The sequence below is a fragment of the Ursus americanus genome, chromosome 24, assembly GCF_024610735.1.
Source record: "Ursus americanus isolate L20-20 chromosome 24, mUrsAme1.1.p, whole genome shotgun sequence".
Lineage (NCBI taxonomy): Eukaryota > Metazoa > Chordata > Mammalia > Carnivora > Ursidae > Ursus > Ursus americanus.
In genome coordinates this window covers 47,582,315-47,596,900 of record NC_142150.1, presented here as the reverse complement: position 1 = coordinate 47,596,900, position 14,586 = coordinate 47,582,315, and the positions used below count along the sequence as shown (strand labels likewise).

At 48.9% G+C, this 14,586-nt stretch overlaps 1 protein-coding gene and 1 long non-coding RNA gene across 4 annotated transcripts; one reads left to right on the top strand and one right to left on the bottom strand.

The window, feature by feature from the left end:
• Nucleotides 1-106: 106 nt before the first annotated feature.
• On the bottom strand, nt 107-1,843 carry LOC123775548 (cytochrome c oxidase subunit 8B, mitochondrial-like). Its single transcript, XM_087855206.1, has 2 exons — nt 1,655-1,843; nt 107-272 (listed from the first exon to the last, which is right to left on the bottom strand). Exons 1-2 carry the CDS (start codon nt 1,763-1,765, stop codon nt 171-173), a joined length of 213 nt encoding a protein of 70 aa, XP_087711332.1. The 5' UTR covers nt 1,766-1,843; the 3' UTR covers nt 107-170.
• A 7-nt stretch (nt 1,844-1,850) lies between these two features.
• LOC148107908 (uncharacterized) lies at nt 1,851-6,875 on the top strand. 3 transcript variants are annotated; one of them, XR_015721500.1, is made up of 4 exons: nt 1,851-2,401; nt 2,714-2,907; nt 3,872-4,000; nt 6,091-6,875. It is a non-coding gene; the product is annotated as an uncharacterized LOC148107908 (long non-coding RNA). The 3 variants fall into 3 exon arrangements; XR_015721499.1 differs by having other exon boundaries at nt 3,872-6,875; XR_015721501.1 differs by having other exon boundaries at nt 1,851-2,427; nt 3,872-6,875.
• Nucleotides 6,876-14,586: the final 7,711 nt, after the last annotated feature.

The following is a 14,586-nucleotide window of genomic DNA, read 5'->3' as shown; positions in this document are numbered from 1 at the left end:
GCCAGTGGCTTCTGGGGCCCGGGTGTCCCAGCCAGCCCTCAACCTAGTGCCGAGTGTCCAGGGAGGGGGCTGCTCGTACACAAATCACACAAGCACCAAGCGAACACTAGGTGGGGGAGGGGTTTAATGGGGTCTTTTGTCCTGCGCCTGGAGCCCGAGCTGCGGAGCCTTCATGCTGTGGAGCTTCTCTTGTAGCTCTCCAGATGGGATAAGACCCAGCCTGCAGGAATCAGGAAGCTGAGGAACATCACAGAGAGCCCAATGGCTTGCTCCTGGGTTGAGGAAAGCACGTACTTGTGAGTTGACTAGACCATTACCAGGTCATTCCTGGGTCATTGGGGAAGGCTGTCTCCCTGCCCCGCTGTTCCTGGTCCTGCCGTGGGGGACTCCTAACCAGAGCAGCAGTCCGGTGCTAGAGATGTCTTGCCCCCCCGCCCCCGCTCCTGTGGGACCCTCAGCCCAGCCCCAAACTTCTTGTGTGTCAGGTGGAAAAACCCTGCAATGCACGAGCAGGGACCACTATAGTCATCATTGTGGACAGCCTCTGCAAAGACCCAGACTAGCAGCCCTGGGCTCCAGTCTCTGTGGGGCAGGACCTCTTTATCATCGCCCCCTCCTCCCCCCCCACCCCCGCCCCTAGAGCCTGCCTGGCCAGGCCATGTGTCCCCCGACCTTGAACTCCTGACCAGGCACAGCATGTGCCCTCCCTTCCTGATACCAGCAGACGTGTGCGTGCCGGGTGCTGTGTGGGACGCAAGAGACAGCTGAGACTGGGGTCATACAAGGGCAGGGCCTTTTCCCTAAACGGCAGTCCTGCTCAGAAGCCTGGATGGAGGAGATGGGACTCCCGGTACTGCATGTGCATGTGTGTGCACTCACACCAGTGCGCAAAGGCCATCCCACCCCGAGCCAGATTCTGAAGAACTAACTATACTTCTCCTTCATTCGGTTTCCTCCTGCAACAAAGCCTGGGCCCAGTCATCCCTGCCTGTTCCCTAAAACAGAGTCAGATGCTGGTTTGGGAACCAATTCTTCCTCCTGGCTTTGCCTCCCAGCGGATTCAGAGCAACATTGGCCCAGAACTGGGCCCTTAGGCTGGGTTCAGATCTTAGCTTCACCAGTGATATGACCCTGAACAGATGACCTTCAAGACCTTGGTTTATTGATGCTTAACACAGAGGTAGCGATCTGCTCTCCTGGACCCCGAGGGTAACTGAGTTCTGTGTTTTCACCTGTGCTCTCACGGACCCTCAAAGCAGCCCACTCTTCCCCTTCAATGGGCGGTGAAGCTGGAGTACACACTGAGTGCCCTCCAAGCTCAGCCGTTTAGCACCCCTCATTTGCCAGAAGGCAAGTGGGGGCCTGAAAACAGAGAGACCACCATCCCCTAACTGACTCCGCTGGCTGCTGTGGGAGCCTGACCTCCTGGCGATGGACCTCTTTCCTGGCGTAGGAACAGTGTCCCAGCCATAGGGCTGTGTTCCAGCAGAAGGGTCACCTCTAGAAGCTGCAGGCCTGAGAATACATTCCTCCTTCCCTTTACCAGCCTGGCCTTCTGTATCCTGCCCCCAAACCCACCTCATCTTCAAAATAATGCAGGCCTGCCCACTCCCCCTGCTCAGGTCAGCACCTCTACTTCGCTGGAGGTACTCACCGTGGGAGAAGTGGGTGTCCGGGCTGGCTTGGCAGAGACATGTGCCTTGGGAACCAGCCAGCCCCTCAGAGGGGCCCGCAGCAGCCTGGTGGCACAGGCTAACCTCAGCATGGTAGTTGAGCCGAGCTCCTCCTGGAGTCCAGCAAAGTTCCGTGTATCTGTTCGGTGTGTCCTCTGCTCACTCGGGTGTTGGGGCTTTTTATAGCTCGGGACAGGGCGGGGGGGAGCTGCAGCTGTCCCCTCCTGTCATGGCGCTTGGCAGAGAGGATGCCCGCTTGGAAGTGGGCAAGAACCGGCCTCAGACCAGCAGCCTCCAGGTTGCTGTGGCCCCCAAGGGGCTTCGAGCCTTTCTCAGTGCAGGCAGGTCTGCAAAGGGCCTTCATTTCTCTGTGAAAAGGGCACTCAACAAAGAAGCAGGACCAGGGAAGTCAGAGAGCTTGACAATGCAAGAGGGGGAAGGTGACGTAAGTTCAGAGTGAACCTTTAGTATCTGGAGTGTCAGCTGGCAGAAGCATGTAGAGCTATTTTAAAATTCTCTAACTCAGGAACTCCTGGCTGAGCTGCCCTGCCTTCTGATTCGTAACTGATGGACCAGCTGGGTGTTCCCGGAGCCCTGCTTCTCCAGGCTCAGCACGTGGTGAGTCCGAGCAGCCTCCCTGCTGACTTCGGCAGTGCTGACACCAACACTGACACGACAGCCTTTGCACTCAGAGGAGACCATCACAGCTGCACCGCAGACAGACAGAGGTGGGGAGAAGATCAGCAGACACTTTGTGAGTGCGAGTTCAGGGCTGGGGCACTTAGGCCCCTGGCTCTGGGCCCACATGCAGTAAAGGCTCCCAAGGCCGAATGTGGTGGGTCCACGATGCCCGCCGGCCCTGCGGTAATCAGCCTGTAACCTGCCCACATGCCATGTGTGAGCTCAGAGCCTCCCTGCCTCTCTTCTCTTATTTCTACAGAAAATGAGTTACTCATTTCTTCCCACAGCAAACATCTACTAGTAAATTTGTTTTCCTGCTTTTTGAGAGACTATTTCACACCTTCTCTCTGTACCAACAGCCCCTACACACACAACACCCTCGTCAGAGACCCTACTGCTGATTCCGAGATAATGGAAGTGACCAGATGTGAACCTCTGTGGACCCCAGTTACTATCCTCCAGGAGAGCAGCGGCCCTGAGCCCCTGCGGTGAGTCAAGTGCCAAACTCAAGTCCCAGCAGCTTCTCCAGCCCTTCTGTCCTTGGTTGCTGAAGGTGAGCCCCTGGTCTTCCTTCCACCTTGTCCAGATCCTTCCTGACTCCCGACAGCCCCAGGACTTTCACAATCTCTCCATCCACCTTCTCCAGACCTCATTTGGCCATGACACCCCAGCTGCTGTCAATCATGATACTTAGGGTGGACTAATGCTGACCCTCATCCCACCTTTGGTGGAGTTCCCGAGGCCCTGCGGTGTGTCCCCCGCCCTTTCCCTTCCCAGCTGCTCAAGTCAAATATCTGAGCACCACCCTCATTTCCCTCTGGTGCTCACACTCCATACCAGGTCACCAATGTCACCACACCCCACCAAGCCAGCTCCCCACCCTTGCCCAGTCCAACCTGGAACGTGTCCTCTGAGACTTCCCCACCCAGGAGCCAGGACAGCCCTTGGGGAACAACCAGCTTCTGACCACTGTCGCTGTTCAGCCTCCCCTACAGGCTCCGTCCACCTCTGTCCCATGGCTTCCAAGGCCTGAATGCCTGACCTTGCCCTCACCTGCTCCCTACACCCTAATGCCAGCCTCCTGCCTTGTCCCAGACACTCGTCACTCCCACCTCACACTGGTGCCTTTGCCTGGACAGCCTTTGCCTCATGTTTTCAAATCATTCAGGTCCTTTTCCAATGACCTCTCCTCAGACGTACCTTATTGACGGACTGCTTTCCTAGCTGGAATACAAGCCCCACGAGGGCAAGGACCTTGTTGGCTTCATCACAGAACTGCTGGTGCCCGGCAGATTTTCAGCCAGTGTTGGAAGGCTGGTGGGGTGGGGAAAGAAGGAGAGTTGGGTCGGGGGTGGCTGGCTGGCTGGGTCGGATGGACAAGCGTAGTCTCCGTTCCATGGCCAGCACTGGCCTGGGGAGTACGCAGTTGAGTCAGACGAGAAGGAACAGGGCAGGGTCAGAATGACCTAGATTACTCTGCACAGCGATGAAGCTCACAGCCCGGCATGCATCTTTAGGGCCCCCAGCCCTGACCAGCATGGGCACAGGCCAGGAGCTGAGGAGCAGCAGGCCACCTGACCCCAGGCTCAGCCATGGTCACCGTCCCCGCAGGGACGATCGTGCCCCAGTCCGTTTGTTTAGAAACGGTGAGTTGATGATCTGAATACACCGCATGGGAAACGTAATTTTACGTTTGCTCTTTTCTGGAAACCACGCTTGTTCTAAATGTGGGGCTCGTTTCCGGGCTTCCCACCCCGCCTCCCACTGCCTCTGTCTGGGTTTTCCAGAGAGGAGGCAAACCCTCAGAAGCTGGAGTAGGGAATGTGTCCTGAATGTTATCTCCAGCAACGCTGAGTCACAAGTCCCGATGCCAGCCTCAGGCCACGGGGGGCTCTGCCCCTCCTCTAGAGTAATCCCTTCCGCCTAAACCTTTAATTATAGCTTTGGGGTCCAGTCAGGAATAAGGCTGTGGGTCAAATGATCAATCATGCAGCCTACGGTGTTTCTTTTTTCACAGAAAAGACCTGCTGTCTCCAAACACCCAGGCCTGGTTTGAAGGAAGGCCTTCTCCATCCTTCCCAGCTTGGGGGGAGCGGGCATAAGGCATGGGGGACTACTAGATGGAAGAGGCCCCGGTGAGGGCCGGGACAGGGAGCTGGGGACTGTGGTCCAAGGGAGAGAAATCCCAGGCCTCTCCCTCAAACTTCTAGGCTACGCCCGCTGTTGCCTTCAGCCCCTTCTCATCTGTTCCCACAGGCCTAACCTTCCAGTGCTTCTGAGCACAAGCCTGCCCTCTTGTTTCCACGCTCACATAGCTTCTGAGGGCTCCACCACCCACACGGTGAGCTTCAGACCTCAACTCAACTGGGTTTTAGTCCCCAGAACCACTTGTTCAGACCAAACCCGACACAGATGCCTGCCGCCTCCAGCACACAGATGTTGGCAGAGGCGGGGAGCCTGGCATGGCCCTGCCTTCACCACTGTGAGGCCACACTAAGCCTCCACAGAGCCCTGCTCTGCGTCCCGACTTCTCTCCTCCACCCAGAAGGAAACTGGGACGACCCATGGAGAAAAGAGCGGTGGCCAAGAAAGTGAAGGGTTCCCAGGGGTGCAGGGCCAGATGAGTCCCTTGTAACAGCAGGAGAAACTGAGGCTTGGGGAGGGAGCAGGGCCCAGGGATGAGGCCGAGCCAGGCCTGTTCCGGCCTGTACTGGACATGAGTGGCATCGGGAAGAGCTCCCGAGGGCTCAGAAGGACCCCTGGTCACCTGAATCGTCACCATCATCCCCTTCATCCACCCACACCCAGCACATACCTATCTCTGCCCTTGACCTGTCCCTACTACCCCTGGGGGTTAGGGTAGGAGAGACCAGCTACCTGCACACATCCTCCCACTCAAAGCTGCCAGCCACCTGGAAGGTCTGGGCGACACCGTGGGCACATGGCGCCACCCTGTGTCCATACATGGAACCACAGAAACTGCTGGAGAAAGCAGAGGGGCACTGACGGCAAGGCACAGGTGCTCCGCACAGGGACCCGGAAAAAATGCACGTGCATTAAACATTAGCAAATTATTTATTTTATAATTTCATTTATTTATGTATTTATTTTAGACACAGAGCACAAGCAGGGGGAGGAGCAGAGGGAGAGGAACAAGCAGACTCCACACTGAGTACCGAGCCCGAGACGGGACTGGATCCCACCACCCCAAGATCATGACCTGAGCTGAAATCAGGAGTCAGATGCTCAACTGACTGAGCCACCCAGGTGCCCCAAACATATGCATATTATTTTTATTGCAAATCTATTTCATCACATGAAACACTGGACCAGCAGCATTAGCATGACCTGGAAACTTGTTAGAAATCAATTAGAGGGGCGCCTGGGTGGCACAGCGGTTAAGCGTCTGCCTTCGGCTCAGGGCGTGATCCCGGCGTTGTGGGATCGAGCCCCACATCAGGCTTCTCCGCTAGGAGCCTGCTTCTTCCTCTCCCACTCCCCCTGCTTGTGTTCCCTCTCTCGCTGGCTGTCTCTATCTCTGTCGAATAAATAAATTTAAAAAATCTTAAAAAAAAAAAAAAAGAAATCAATTAGAAACTCTGTGGCAGTCCCAGTCGACGGCCACAATAGCTCTCCTAGGGAACTGGGATGCACAGACAAGTTTAAGAATCATTTCAAGTCATTTAAAAATGGCTGCTTCCTGCTATTTCATTCAAAATTAAACGTCCACTTCCAGAAAGATCCGACTCTCGCCCAGACCGCAAAACCCAGCCTCTTGCTTTTATCTACAAAGACACACTCCCACTAAGTGTTTCGTATGTGCAGCAGCATTTACTGGAAACTCAGAGCTCATACGTGGAGACTGTGTGGAGGGGCCAGCTGCCCCTTCCCAGCCCACCTCTGCACTCTGCTGTCCTGAAGCCCCACTCCCAGAGAGGCCCGCTCCATGTGGGACACGTCCAAGACACTCGTGCCACTCTGCAGTCAGCAGTTCACAACCCTGGCCATCCTTTGGTGTGATGGCTAATTCTATGTGTCAGCGCGGCCGGGGCCATGACGCCCAGACATCGGGTCAAACATTCTGGATGTTCCCGTGAAGGTGATTTTTGGACGAGATTAACATTTAAATGGGTGGACTCTGAGTAAAGCAGATAACCCTCCACTGTGTGGGTGGGCCTCATTCGATCAGTTGAAGGCCTTAACAGAACAAAGACTGACTTCCCCAAGCAAGAAGGAATTCTGCCAGCAGGTGGCCTTTGGACTCAAGCCACATCAGCTCCTCTCTTGGCCTCTAGCCTGCTGGCCCACCGTGCACATTTTGGACTTACCAACTCTCCACAATCACATGGGCCAATTCCTTAGAGTAACCCCCCAACCCCCGCCCCATCTCTACCCCTACACACACATCCTGTTGGTCCTGACTCTGTGACAAATACAGTCACCAAAGTGCCAGAAGAGAAGCCCTTTAGCTGCTTTGTCCTTTCACCTTTGGCAATGAAAATAAAACTTTATTACACTTTCTTTTCTTTAATACGTACCATATTAAATGATGCCTAATATAACCCAGACATGTCATTGGTCATAATGGCAGGAACACTTCACACCATTGTTACCTGATGTATCAGTTTCTCTTGCTGTGTAACGAACTGTCACAGACCCAGCAGCTCAGAGCAGTGTGCTCATAATCTCAGCGTTTCCAGGGTCAGCAGTCCAGGTGTGGGTTGCTGGCCTTTGCTCCAGTCTCACTCGCTGATCAGGGGTCACGGGACCGTGGTGCCCATCTGAGGCTTGGGGTCCTCCTGTGACAGCACTGCTTGTTGGCAGAATTCAGAGCCTTGGGGCGCCTGGGTGGCACAGCGGTTAAGCGTCTGCCTTCGGCTCAGGGCGTGATCCCGGCATTCTGGGATCGAGCCCCACATCAGGCTCCTCCGCTAGGAGCCTGCTTCTTCCTCTCCCACTCCCCCTGCTTGTGTTCCCTCTCTCGCTGGCTGTCTCTATCTCTGTCAAATAAATAAATAAAATCTTTAAAAAAAAAAAAAAAGAATTCAGAGCCTTGCCACAGGGCTCCCTCAGTAAGTAGTTCACATGTTGTTTACTCCTTCAAGGCCAGCAGGAGAGTCTTTCTTGTTTCAAATCTTTCTGGCATTTAAAAAAAATAGTTTTTAAGAAGGGCTTTAGATTTACAGAGAAATTCTGAAGGTAGCAGAGAGGTCCCATATAACCCATATCAAATCCCCTATTACTAACTTCGTACATGAAGGGTCGTTTGTGTGTCAGCTTGAATGGTCAATCCAGTGCCCAGAAATTCACTCAAACATTTTTCCAGGGCTGTCTGTGAGGGTATTTCTGGATGACGTTGAAGTGTGTGTCAGTGGACTGAATGAAAGAGATGACCCTCCCCCGTGTGGGTGGGCCACATCCAATCAGTTGAAGGCTGGTTTTGTTGGGGTTTGTTTTTTGTTCTGTTTTGTTTTTAAGGTTGTCCCTTCCCCAAGCAAGAGGGAACTCCTCCTGCCTGCTTCATCTGGGACATGGATCTTCTCCTGCCTTCAGACACAAACTGAAACATCAGCTCTTTTGGGGTTTTAAGCTTGCTACTTTCAAACTGAAACTTCACCAACAGGTCTCCTGGGGCTACAGCTGTCCGGAGATCTTAGGACTTCTCAATTTCCATGACACTATGAGCCAATTCCTTATCATAAATCTATATCTATAACTATCTGTATCCTGTTGACTCTGTTTACCTGGAGAACCCTGAGTAATACAATTAGTAGGGTACATTTGTCACAATTAATGAGCCAATACTGATCCGTCATTATTAACTAAAGCCCGCACTTTATTCAGATTTCCTCCGTTGCCCCCGATATCCTTTTCCTGCTCCAGGACCTCACCCAGAACCCCACATGACATTCAGTCGTCACTTCTCCTGAGGCCCCTCTGGGCTGTGACGGTTTCTCAGACTTTCTGTTTTGGATGACCTTGACAGCTCGGAGGAGGTCCAGTCAGTATATTGTAGGATGTCGCAGTATTGGAATCTGCCTGCTGTTTTTCTCACACTGAGGCTGGGGTTGTGGCATTTGGGAGGATGAGCCCGGAGGCAAAGTGCCACTGTCATCACGGCACGTCAGGGACACACCATCGACATGACTTACCCCCGTGGTGCTGACCTGGGCTGCCTGGCTGTGGGGCGCTTGTCAGGTGTCTCTGCCGTGCCGTTGCTCCCTGTCCCCCCACCCCCGTCCCGCGCTCCGTGGAAGGAGGTCCCTTTGCACAGCCCGCACTTAAAGAGCGTGGGTTATATGCTCCACCTCCCTGAGGACGGAACATCCGCACACTATTTGGAGTTCTTTGCACGGGATATTTGTCTCCCACTTACTGCTGATTATTATTTTTATCTACTTGCTATTATTGATTCAATTATTTGTATCAGTATGAACTCACGGACTTTGCTTTATATGTTGGATTATATTCAATACTATTTTATTTTGTTGCTCAAATTTTCCCAGGTTTGGCTTTGAGAGTTCTTTCTTTTGGCTCCTGTGTCCCTTCGGCAAACATAGCCTGGTCATTAGGGAGTTTGTTTGTTTCTTTAATTTGTTTGTTTTGAACACTTCCTTACTTGCTGGCAAGATAAAATGCTCCAGGTTCATCTTGGCTACTTTCTGCCCCAATCCTAAAATAAGCCAGGGAGGCCAGTCCCTATTTTTGGGGAATAGCACTAGAAACCAAGATCAGGGCAGTGGGTAGACACATGACATTCTGCACTTGTTAAACAATTCATAGAACTTCACACCACAGAGTGAACATTAATGTGTGCAGACTTCAAAATCTCATGGGAGTCGGGGACTCCCAGGGTGGAATACGGTAGTCGCATTATACACACAGGAAACAATCTCGCGAAAAGGACCGGGGGAAGGCGTTGACCCCAGTAACTTGGGAAATGAATGGAGTCTGTACAGATAAAGGCAAAGAAACTGGAAACAGTGTGGCACTCCAGCTTATGAAGTAGAAAGCCAGCTCAGCAGACGACACGAGTGATTCATGCAGCAGGCTGCCTTCTTGGACACATGGCTGGACGACATTTCCCACCGTTTCCTGCTGTGAGGGTTGACCACACGACTCTGAGTGGAAGTGACACGAGGAAGTCCCTGAGCTGACCACAAACATTCTCCTGCATCAGGTTGTTTCCTAGAGTAATCTTTACAGTGGGGGAAAAATGGGAATAGCCCAACCTGCATTAGTAGGGCACTGGTTAAAGAACTGTGGTTCATCTCTGCAATGACGAAGGTAAAAAGAATGAGATATGCTTACGTACACCAGCATGGAAAGATGTCCAAAACATATTGGTTATTAAGTGAACCAAGCAAGTCAAGAAGCATCATATAATATCCACACAATGGGTGCTCTTCAGCAACACAAAGGAGCAGACCACCACGGCATGCTACCACGTGGACAAATCCCACAGCACACCGAGTAGAAGAGCCAGCTCGGTAAACTACATGCTACCTCAGGAGTTGGCAAACCATCACCTACGAGAAAATCCAGCTCACATCTCGTTTTGGTATCTCTTGTGAGTAAAGAATGGGTTTTCTGGGGCCTTTTTTTACATTTTCAAACAGTTGTGTAAGAGAAAAGAAAAGAAAAAGAATATGTGAAAAATACACTTAAAAAGAAAGAATAATAAAAGGGGCGCCTGGGTGGCTCAGTCGTTAAGTGTCTGCCTTCAGCCCAGGGCGTGATCCTGGCGTTCTGGGATCAAGCCCCACATCAGGCTCCTCAGCTGGGAGCCTGCTTCTTCCTCTCCCACTCCCCCTGCTGTGTTCCCTCTCTCGCTGGCTGTCTCTATCTCTGTCAAATAAATAAATAAAATATTAAAAAAAAAAGAAAGAATAATGAAAATACAGCATATGAAAACTTATGAGATCAGATACATTCACGCCTTGAGGGAAACCTATTGTTTTAAATGTACACATACAAAAGAAGAAAAACTGACAACCAATGATCTAAGAATTCCTCTCAAGAATTTATGTGGAAAGGGGCGCCTGGTGGCACAGCGGTTAAGCGTCTGCCTTCGGCTCAGGGCGTGATCCCGGCGTTCTGGGATCGAGCCCCACATCAGGCTCCTCTGCTATGAGCCTGCTTCTTCCTCTCCCACTCCCCCTGCTTGTGTTCCCTCTCTCACTGGCTGTCTCTATCTCTGTCGAATAAATAAATAAAATCTTAAAAAAAAAAAGAGGGGGGAAATTGTTTAAAAAAAAGAATTTATGTGGAAAAACAGCAAATTAAACTCCAAGAAAGTAAAAGAAATAAATAAAAGTAGAAAATAAATGCATAACAGAGGATTAATGAAGCCAAAAGGTGAAATTTTTTTTCCTTGAAACAATTAATTGAGCTGCTTCCAGTATAACTACTCAAGAAAAAAAAAAGGAGATACAAATAACCAAGTTCAATAATGAAAAAGGAAGAATATAGAAGCAAAAATCCTCAGCAAAATATTAGCAAACCAAATGCAACAATACATTAAAAGGGTCCTACACCATGATCAAGTGGGATTTGCTCCAGGGATGTCGTGGTGGTTCAACAACCACAAATCAATCGGTGTGATACACCACATTGACAAAACGAAGGATAAAAATTATGTGATCATCTCAATAGATGCAGAAAAAGCACTTGACAAAATTTAACATCCATTTGTGATAAAAATTCTCAACACAGTGAGTAGCGAAGAAACATACCTCAACATAAGAAAGGCCACGTATGACAAGCCCACAGCTAACATCATACTCAACAGTGAGAGCTCTCCCTCTAAGGTCAGGAACAAGACAAGGATGCCCACTCTTGCCACTTTTATTCAACATAGTATTGGAAGTCCTGGCCATTGCAATTAGGCAAAAAAAAAAAAAAAAAAGGTAAAATGCATCCAAATCAAAAAGGAAGAAGTGAAACTGCTAATATTTGCAAATGACATGATATTATATATAGAAAACCTTAAAAACTCCACCAAACAACCATTAGAACTAATAAGTGAATTCAGTAAAGATGCAAGATACAAAATCTACATACAAACCCTCTGTGGTGCTTATATACACCAATAATGAACTCTCAGAAAGACAAACTAAAGAAACAATTCCATTTGCAATCGCATGAAAAAGAATAAAATACCTGGGAATAAAATTAATCAAGGAAGAGAAAGACTTGCACACTGATAACTATAAGACATTGATGAAAGTGAAGATGACACAAATAAGTGGGAAGACATTCTATGCTCATGTATTAGAAGAATTAATACCATTAAAATGTCCATAATACCCAAAGCAATCTATAGATTCAGTGCAATCTCTTTTAAAATTCCCGTGGCATTTTTCACAGAAGTAGAACAAACAATCCTAAAATTTGTATGGAACCACAAAAGATCTTGAATAGTCAAAACAATCTTTTTTAAAAAAAAATATTTTATTTATTTATTTGACAGAGAGAGAGACAGCCAGCGAGAAAGGGAACACAAGCAGGGGGAGTGGGAGAGGAAGAAGCAGGCTCATAGCAGAGGAGCCCGATGTGGGGCTCGATCCCAGAACTCCGGGATCACGCCCTGAGCCGAAGGCAGACGCTTAACCGCTGTGCCACCCAGGCGCCCCATCAAAACAATCTTGACAAAGAAAAACAAAGCTGGAGGCACCATGCTCCCTAATTTCAAACTATATTACAAAGCTGTAGTAATCAAAACAGTATGGTATTGACAGAAAACAGACACCGAGGTCAATGGAACAGAATAGAGTCCAGAAATAAATCCATACACACATGCCAATTAATTTATGACAGAAGAGCCAAGGACACACGGTGGGGAAAGGACAGTATCTTCACCAAATAGTGCTGGGAACACTGGACAGCCAAGGGCAGAAGAATGACACTGGACCACTTTTTACACCACTCGCAAAAATCAACTCAGAATGGACTAAAGACACGAATATATGACCTGAAACCATAAAAGTCCTGGAAGAAAACACAGGTGGTTAGCTCTTTGACTCCAGTCGTGGCTATGAGTCCTGGATTTGGCAGCAAAAACAAAGGCAACAGAGGCAAAACTAGACAAGTGGAACTACACCAAACTAGAAAGCTTCTGCACAGCCAAGGAAACTGCCAAGAAAATGAAAGGGAAACCTACTGAATGGGAGTAAATATTTGCAAATCATACATGTGATAAGGAGTTAATATTTAAAATATATAAATAACTAGGGGCACCTGGGTGACTCAGCCAGGTGAGCGTCTGACTCTTGGTTTCGGCTCAGGTCATGATCTCCGGCCCTGGAGATGGAGCCCCGGACTGCCCCCCCCCACCCCCCCACTCAGCATGGAGTCTGCTTTTTCTCTCCCTCTGCCCCTCCCCCACCCAGCTTGTGCACTCCCTCTCTCTCTCTCAAATAACTCGTACAACTCGACAGCAAAAAAGCAAGCAATCTGATTAAGAAATGGCCAGAAGATCTGAAGAGACATTTTTCCCAACAAGACATACAGACGGCCATGAAAACAGACACATGAAAAGATGCTCAACATCACTGATCATCAGGGAAACGCAAATAAAAACCACCATGAGATAGCACCTCTCACCCGTCAGAATGGCTACTGTCAAAAAGACAAGAAATAAGCGTGGGTGAGGATGTAGAGAAATGAAAACCCTTATGCACCGTTGATGGGAATGTAAATTGGTGCAGCCACTGTGGAAAATGGTACATTTCCTCGAAGACTTAACCATGCAACTACCAGATGGTCCAGTAATTCCACTACTGGGTATTTACCCAAAGGAAATTAAAACACTAACTTGAAAAGATATCTGTACCCCATGTTCCTTGCAGCATTATTTACAATGGTCAAGCCATGGAAACAATGTGTTCACTGGTGGATGAACCGATATAGCAGAAGTGGTATAGATACACAATGGGCTATTACTGAGCCACAAAAAAGAAGGAAATCTTACCATTTGCAACCACATGGATGGACCTCGAGGGCATTATGCTAGGTAAAATACATCAGGCATGGAAAGAAAAATCCCGTACAGTCTCACTTGTATGTGGAATCTAAGCAAACAAACAAAACCAAACTCACAGATACAGAGAACAGACTAGTGGTCGCCACAGATGGGGGCTGAGGGCGGACAAATGGGGAAGGAGGTCAAAAAGCACAAACTTTCAGTTATAAAAGAAATAAGTCATGGGGATCTAGTGTATAGCATTACGGTGACAGTTACTGTGACTATAGTTATGCCCTGTGTATTTGAAAGTTTCTAAGACAGTTGATCTCAAAATTCTTAACACAAGTAAAAAAATTGTAACTGTGTGGTGATAGGTGTTGACTGGATTTATGGTGGCGATCATTCTGCAATATTTACAAATAACAAATCATTATGTTGTACACCGGAAACGAATATGTTTTAAGTCAATTATAACTTTTAAAAAATGACCTGTGTTTTCCTAGCCCAATCCCATCCCTACAGTCAGCTTAACTGCATCTTTCTACCTGTTGCCTACACCTTGGGCATTAAAAACCAATCAAATATACAAGCCACAATAATGATAACAAATCGCTAACAAAAACGTACCCACTACTTAAATCCTACCCCATCCACAAGATAAAGGGGGAAGGAATGGTCTCTCCCACTTCTCGCTCATTTTACTAACCCACATTTTGTTTTGTTTTTTCTCTTCTACTTCAACTCCTCTTTCCTGATTTTACCTGTATGAAAAAGTGGGACCCAGGATGAAACGGACTCTTGCTTTTGAGTCCTCAGTCTCCACCTGTAAGTGAAGGGGTGGGGAAAAGAGGGTTATCCTAGGTCCCCACCTCCAGAAGGAGGGGTGGGGGGAGAAGAGGGTTATTCCAGAGACTCTGAGCTTTTCCCTTGCATCTTTTGTAAACCTTCATTCCCCATTATAGTCCCCAATTTTATTTTTTTTGAAGATTTTATTTATGTAATTGAGAGGGGAGGGGGGCAGATGGAGAGACTCTCTAAGCAGACCCCCACTGAGCACAGAGCCGATACAGATCTTGATCTCATGACCTTGAGATCATGACCTGAGCCAAACCAAGAGCCGGACACAACCGGCTGAGCTACCCAGGAGCCCCAGTCCCCAATTTTAATAAAAAGAGTGAAAAGGGGGTATTACTGTAGATCTTATAAATAACAAAAAATTAATAAGAGAATATTGTGGACTTTATGTAAATAAAATGAAAATATAGA

Coding starts and splice junctions, on each gene's coding strand:
- LOC123775548 (XM_087855206.1), bottom strand. CDS start 1,765: ATGCTGAGGTTAGCCTGTGCCACCAGGCTGCTGCGGGCCCCTCTGAGG. Junction 273..1,654: donor GGACACCCACTTCTCCCACG/GTGAGTACCTCC, acceptor TCCTCAACCCAG/GAGCAAGCCATTGGGCTCTC.